Here is a 7,721-nt window from a genome sequence, read left to right as displayed (position 1 = left end):
CCACAACCTTTAATTTGGCATAGCATACGCTGTCAACTGAGCTTTTTGTATGCTGGTATTCAAATGAAAAATATAAAAGGCATATAAAAAATAAAGGCACTCGATTCATACATCAATTTAACAAAAGCAACTTTATTTTTGTTTAACTTTAATCTGCTGTTTTTTTATTTGCTGTGGAAGTTTGGGCAATTTAAAAGATTATTTTAAGTTCACTCTTCTGGACTACTGATCTCAAACACTGTTATCAGTTTGTATTTTACAATTTAAACAAGAGTCAGACTGAGATACTGTGCATCTCATCCAGACAGATTTGAGTATAAACAGCAGGTGTTGGTCCAAATACTTTTTATTAGTTTGGTATCAAAATGTTCAAGATGAAGTACAAAACCTTTATTTAAATTCATTATTGGTCTGTTTAAGTGTTTATAAACCTGTTTATATCTTTCTTAGTACAAAACAACAACATGAACAAACTTCTAGCTGTCATAAGTTTAACAGCATTTCTCTGTTATGGTAAAGTAACGTTTACGTTTTTCCCACCAAAATTGAACGTGTCTTGACATTTAAACTTGGTCACATGGGCTCCTTAATTTAAATCTGAATAGACAGCATGCATGTGGTAGCATTGGTCATCCAACATCTGTAACAGCTACAATATTTGAATCATTTGTTATCTGTTTTGTCTTTGAGGTGTGCAGAGTTCTGCCTTATCAGCCTTATCAGGCGGGTAAAACATCCGTAACAATGACCAGAGAGATCACTGAGAAACTTATTCGCCTGTAAGATTTCCAAATTTTCACTTAAAAACTTTTTAGTAAAAAAAAGCTATACTTTACTGAAGATATCTTGGACAACATAATACCCATGAATGTGTTTTTTCAAAAGGTACATAAACATTTATGATGAAACGTTTAAAACCGAGACCATGGCTGGCATCTGGAGGTAAGATTGTGTTTATTATACAGTGTAAAATCCAGCGTTGCATTTATAAAGCTGTCATAAAAATGTTAATAAAGATTTACAAATCAATTGTCTATGTTATGTACCTCTGCTTTCATTGTTATTGACCCAGTTTGTCCACATATTTAATGTAAATGCTTCATTTGATTTATTTTTTACAGAGAAGTGGAGTCAGAGTATCTTCAAGGAGCCCCACCAATAAACGATAAACCCTTGAATCTCTTGAGTTACCTTCTTGCCAAGACGTATGACCTCTATATTCCTTCATTGCTTTGTTTTCTGAGTTTCTGTGTACTTTATGCATTTAAACATATCCAAGAGGAAAATAAATGTTTATTTTCTTAACTGTTTTAATGCAAACACATATTTTAATATCTGGTCATTATGGGACAACTTTGACAGTAAGTGTATATAACTTTTAATATTTTGTCATGTAACAGGATTGTGAAATCTGGGATTGTGGATGCCCTCAAAGGTGGAGTGAATATTGTTTTAGAAGTTGGAAAATTTGAACTAAACCAACTTCATGAGGAGTAAGACTGATTTCATGGGTGTAAAAAGATTGGTGACCGCTGATGTAGACCTACATGTATACGCTGAGGCTCTAACCCATCACCTTTAATCTAGTAATGCCAACTGAGCTTTTTGTATGCCAGTATTCAAATATAAATTAAAGGCACCCAACCATGAACAATTTATACGATCAATTTAACACAAGCAACTTTCAAGTTCACTCTTCTATGGACTACTGATCTCAAACACTGTTATCAGTTTGTATTTCAATGTAAACAAGAGTCAGAATGTAAAAGAAAGTGTACATCTCATCCACACAGATTTGAGTATAAGCAGCAGGTAAGTGTTGGGCAGGATACTTTTTATTAGTTTGGTATAGAAATGTTCAAGATGAAGTACAAAACCTTTATTTAAATTCATTATTGGTCTGTTTAAGTGTTTATAAACCTGTTTATATCTTTCTTAGTACAAAACAACAACATGAACAAACTTCTAGCTGTCATAAGTTTAACAGCATTTCTCTGTTATGGTAAACTTACTTTGAGTTTTTCCTCCAAAATTGAACGTGTCTTGACATTTAAAGTTGTTCACACGGGCTCCTTCATTTAAATCTGGATAAACAGCATGCATGCATTGGTCATCCAACATCATTAGCAAAAACAATATTTAAAAAAAATTGCTGTTGTTATCATTTGTAGTTGTTTATTGTTTTGTCTTTAAGGTGTGCAGAGTTTTGACTTATCAGAAAAACAGTTAGAACGACAAATCATCAACTCTGGGATTGCCGTGTTTATAGACATACTGGAAAAAGTCAAAAATGTTACAGAGAAAATAGTACGAGAAAATCAGTTTAAAAAATCCAGGTAAGGCCAACAATGCATAACTTACCTTACAGCGTATTATTCTTGCATTAAATGCTCTGTTCAGCACCTTTCTATGTGTTGCAGGATTGCGGTCCAAGAGCACTGGAAAGACTTAAGACAGACTGTAAAACAAATCAATGATATTGACCGAGAGAAAGAGAGGTTTCTATCTTTTATCCTGGGCTAACTTTATAAACTTTGCACAAGTTTTTTTTGACCAAGCCTCCTTTAATTCTTCTCAAAGCTGAGCTTATACTCCAAAAAAATAACATTTTGAAGGCATCTTTAATAAAACATTGAAGAAAGAACAAAAATATTTCCATCATTTTTGGGCATGCACTACTGTGTACATGTATATGACTAGTTGGTGTAGAAGCAAGAAAGTTTTTATACAATTTAAGTTATTCCTCAATAAAGAAAATGATGATGTATTTTTTTCTTTTACAGTCTACAACACTTAAAGCTTTCATTGTCTGCGGGTAGAACATCCGTAACAATGACCAGAGAGATCACTGAGAAACTTATTCGCCCGTAAGATTTCCACATTTTCACTTAAAAACTTTTTAGTTAATTATTAAAATACTCCATATATTCTGGACCAATACCTAACATAATACTCATGAATGTGTTTTTTCAAAAGATACATAAACATTTATGATGAAACGTTTAAAACCGAGACCATGGCTGGGATCTGGAGGTAAGATTGTGTTTATACAGTGTAAGATCTAGCGTTGCTTTGATGAAGCTGTCATAAAAATGTTAATAAAGATTTACAAATCAATTGTCTATGTCATGTACCTCTGCTTTCATTGTTATTGACCCAGTTTGTCCACATATTTAACGTAAATGCTTCATTTGATTTATTTTTTACAGAGAAGTGGAGTCAGAGTATCTTCAAGGAGCCCCACCAATAAACGATAAACCCTTGAATTTCTTGAGTTACCTTCTTGCCAAGACGTATGACCTCTATATTCCTTCATTGCTATGTTTTCTGGGTTTCTGTGTGCTTTATTTATTTAAACATATCCAAGAGGAAAGGAAATGTTTCTTTTCTTAACTGTTTTAATGCAAACACATATTTGCATTATGGGACAACTTTGACAGTAAGTGTATATAACTTTTAATATTTTGTCATTTAACAGGATTGTGAAATCTGGGATTGTCGATGCCCTCAAAGGTGGAGTGAATATTGTTTTAGAAGTTGAAAAAATCGATCTAAACCAACTTCATGAGGAGTAAGATTTCATGTCATGCCTTTTATTGACAACTCACTGGAGTCAAATCTTGATGCATTTTATATCAAACTGAACCCTAAAGTGTCCAGTGTTAAGCTATAATTCATACTTATTCTACTGTGATGCTGTATTTGTACTGTATTCACAAAAAAATACATTTAATAAATCATATCTATACATTGTTTCCTCCAATCAGAGTGCAGCTGCTTATGAATCAGGTTGGAGAGAAGGCTGCTGAGATTTCAACATTAGAAAGACAAAAAGAGAAAAATGATTTTCTTGTATCATTAAGGTAAATTTGTTTATTTAAATTAATCAGACCTGAATCTGATCTGTTCACCTCTAAACAATTAATTTCTGTTCATTTTCCAGAACTGCATCCGGATTGATTGTCTTTTACTGGGATCAGATTTTGGAACACACAGAAAGTTTGTCATTCCATAAGAAATACATAGACTCTAGGAAGTAAGACTAATCCTAATGCAATAATATAAACAAATATAATGTACAGTGAAGATAAAAGAAAATAATTTTTCTTATGCATTTCAGGCGATGGGTGGAGCTAACGCAATTAAAAAATTCAAATGAAAAGTATCATGTGCTTATAGACCCACAAACAAAGCATGACATTTTGGAGTAAGGAAGATGTTGTTAATTTTCTTCATAATCTATGCTGAACTATATCTATGTTATATAATCTATGTCACCTATATGGTATTTTGTGTGCAGTAATCCACTATACCTGCTAACCATGATTCATTTTTTCCAGATGGACTAACAAAACATTTGGTAAATTATTTGAAGCCGTGGCCCTGAAATATTATAAACATGGAAATGAACTGTTTGGTTACGACAGATTCAATCAATCTAACTGGTAAATCTCAATTATGAATTATAAATATGATTGACTTCTTTTACAAATGTTAATTATGCAAACATCTTGCAATGCTGTTTGAGAGATATATGTCATGTTATTTAAAGTTATTCAAATCTTAAAATATGATTGTGAAAGATGCTGGGCAAAGATTAATCGCGATTAATCGCATACAAAATAAAAATTATTTTTTGTATAATATAAGCGTATGTGCTGTGTGCAATTATTATGTATATTATTATGTGTGTGTATTTATATATACATAATAATTACACACAGCACACACTTGTATATTATACTAAAAAGAACTTTTATTTTGTATGCGATTAATCACGATTAATCTTTGTTCAGCACTAACTTTTATCTCTTTTTCTGTTGTTTTACATATTTATCAGGGTCTTTGACAAGATCGCTACTGTTTATGGTCTCCCCGTTTATGAAAAACTGACTGAAAGTGGTTTTGGGATTTCAGAGCTCAACAGACTTCTTCACAGAATAAACCATGCAATTGTCATTATAGAAGGCCATGATCGTTCATTTTATGCAAAGTAAAAGACCAACGCAACATGTTCAAATTTAATAATGCAAATTATTCATTGATTTTATGTATTTTTGTTAATTATTTTTAGAAAATATTTTTAACAGATTTCCCCCTTTATCTTGCAGCCAGACCAGTTTAGAACAACTTATTCGTCAAATTCCGTTTTATATTAGTTTTTATCTTGAAGATTTGGAAAGAAAAGGCACAGACGATGACATATTACTACCTGTGAAGTAGGACATATGAAATTCTTTTATATAATTAATTTGTGACATTGGTTGTTTGTTTTGAACAAGTGAATCAGCAAATCACTTGTTTTATTGCCTTCTTCTGTCTACTACAGAGTGATCAAGGCAATGGTATTTCATATCTGGGACAATGTTTTATTTCTTTTTAATTTGGGATTATCTGGTAAACATGAGCCTCAGCAATCAGAAAGGTAAAAAATGTAGCTAAATCAGTTGATCTTAACTTTATATTATTTGAGTCTATGATACAATATGGCTCGGCTTGTTTTTTTATTTACATTACATATTTACATTAAAAAGTTTTTCATTAGGAAGGTGGATGAATTATGTACAGCACACATGTTATTGCAATTTTTAAATGAAGGCCTAAGTCTTTTTAAAAATTAACCCAGCATTTTTTTTTGAGTGTATGCTACAAGATTAAAATCTTAAGCACTTAACATGTGCATATTTAAATAACTTTTAAAAATGTCAATTATTTGAAATGTTGCACCATTATCTTTTTGCACACATTGTCATTTGTATTCATTCTGTAGAGAATGGAATCATATGAGGAAAATCTTTATCAATGAGTTGATAAAAAGTGGAGAATTTACTGAAGAGGAACTTGAAGAAGCACCGATGTAAGTTAAAAAAAAACAATTATTGATTATGTGGTACTAAATATAATATGTAAATAACACATTAATGTGTGTGTGTTTAAATCGTTTTTTTATTTTATTTTAAAGGAACTTTCTCAATGCCACTCGTGGGATACTAGAAATTCTGAACTTTGGTGATTTGGCTGAAGGGTTCAGTGAAAGGATCGATGCATCAGCTTTGTAAGATTTACATTTTGATTTTTTTAAAAATTTGCACAATGAAAAGAGCAGATGAAAATCTCACTCTTCATGTGAATTAAAAAATTCAAAACAACTGTCAGAATTTAACATATTACATTTTGCTTTTGTTTTTCCTCAGAGCCTTTAAAGAAATGATTCATTATATAAATATGGAACTTCACAAAACCTACCCTGAAGAACAAAGATAATTAAGTAACATGAACAAAGATTTTTTTGTTGAAGTGGCTCAATTCTTTATTTTGTGTTCACTGAATGAAAAAAGCATAATAATTTATCTAACAAATTTATCTAAGTCCAGTCAACAAAATAATATAAGTTGTTGTCTAATTCGTTCACCCAACTATGCTAAACTGAGTAATCTGAACAAGCAATAAAAAAACAATGGTCTGAATGGTTCCCAGCATGCATTGCAAAATATTCACTTCTTTGGTTAATTTGTAATAAAAAGATGACTGTTTTAATGTTTGCTGGATTGATTTATGTTGTTAATGTTATATGTTGTATGTAGAGTTATTCTGAAAAAAATATGTTTGTTCATTGTTACCATGATTGAGAAGTGTGTAGAGGGCAGCACAGTAGGTTAGCGTGCATCATTGTTGCCTCACAGCAAAAACATCTTTGGTTCAAGCAAAAGCTAAGACAAAGACTTTGTTTAGGAGACCTTTCTGTGTGAAGTTTGCATGTTCTCTCCGTGACATTATAGGTTCACTTCCACAGTCCAAAACATGCAGACGCTTTTATCCAAAGTGACTTACAGTGCATTAAAAACTATACATTTTGATCAGAACTTGTGTTCCCTGGTTTTAACCCATGAGCTTTTGCGCCGCAAACACAATGTGTTACCACTGAACTATACAGGATCATACAAAAATTGCCCTTTATCCAACTTGTGTTTGGATTAACTTTATGGATAGATGCTGGAATGGTTTTTATACAGTCTTAATCGTTAAGAGGACTTAAGTCACTAGTTGAGTAAACTCAGACATTTGCTAATAGCCTAATCAGTTTGAGTTGGTTCAACTTGTTGATTTAAGTTGACATTGCTTAGCAAATTGAGTTAGGTGAACTACGTCATCCAAGATTTGAGTAAACTCAAAAAAGATGTGCAGCAAGTTGCCTTGAAAATTCAACTTTTTATTTTTACAGGAAAGGATCATCTGCTGAAGTCATTTTTTAGTAACAGTATTTATTATACGATCATTGAGGGTTGTTTTCTCAAATAAAGAATATGACTGTAGTAAGGTGCTTAAAGTTAAAACTAATAAAAATTGCTTTACTTCTCCATAAAAGAAAAACATTACAGAAAATGTTTTTAGCTGAATGTACTTATAATAGTGTTCATATTGATTAACTCTATATTGCTGAAATAATTGATTGATTGATGATTGGTGACATTAAATCCATTTATCAGACAGCATAAAAACCCCTTTGAAATACTTGATGACATGGTTATAATTACCAAATCTCATGAATAAATAAAGTCATTTAACATTGCAATGTCATACTGACTTTGTTTGTTAAGAAGCACTGTGTTAATGGTGCATGTTTTCTCCTCATTTTGCCACACGGAAAATGGAAACTTTAAATATTATGACTGAATTCTTTTGGCATTTGAAAATTGGATCAAGGCATTTTATTTCATTCA

The 7,721-nt window shown here is 31.6% G+C and overlaps 1 protein-coding gene across 2 annotated transcripts; it reads left to right on the top strand.

The window, feature by feature from the left end:
* Positions 1-382: 382 nt before the first annotated feature.
* Positions 383-6,533, top strand: LOC129454992 (uncharacterized). Of its 2 annotated transcripts, XM_055219613.2 has the most exons (18): positions 1,542-1,812; positions 1,940-2,002; positions 2,195-2,336; positions 2,421-2,498; positions 2,784-2,867; positions 2,977-3,033; positions 3,210-3,293; positions 3,479-3,571; positions 3,768-3,863; positions 3,944-4,036; positions 4,121-4,207; positions 4,341-4,445; positions 4,841-4,993; positions 5,112-5,219; positions 5,330-5,425; positions 5,771-5,857; positions 5,963-6,055; positions 6,195-6,533. In XM_055219613.2, the coding sequence occupies exons 2-18, from the start codon at positions 1,954-1,956 to the stop codon at positions 6,262-6,264; spliced, it is 1,575 nt and encodes a 524-aa protein (XP_055075588.2). In that variant the 5' UTR covers positions 1,542-1,812; positions 1,940-1,953; the 3' UTR covers positions 6,265-6,533. The 2 variants fall into 2 exon arrangements, with proteins under 2 accessions (XP_055075591.2, XP_055075588.2); XM_055219616.2 differs by lacking the exons at positions 1,542-1,812; positions 1,940-2,002; positions 2,195-2,336; ... (2 more) ...; positions 2,977-3,033; positions 3,210-3,293 and adding exons at positions 383-779; positions 886-942; positions 1,122-1,205.
* Positions 6,534-7,721: the final 1,188 nt, after the last annotated feature.

The sequence above is a fragment of the Misgurnus anguillicaudatus genome, chromosome 20, assembly GCF_027580225.2.
Source record: "Misgurnus anguillicaudatus chromosome 20, ASM2758022v2, whole genome shotgun sequence".
Classification (NCBI taxonomy): Eukaryota; Metazoa; Chordata; class Actinopteri; order Cypriniformes; family Cobitidae; genus Misgurnus; species Misgurnus anguillicaudatus.
This window is presented reverse-complemented; position numbering and strand designations above follow the sequence as displayed.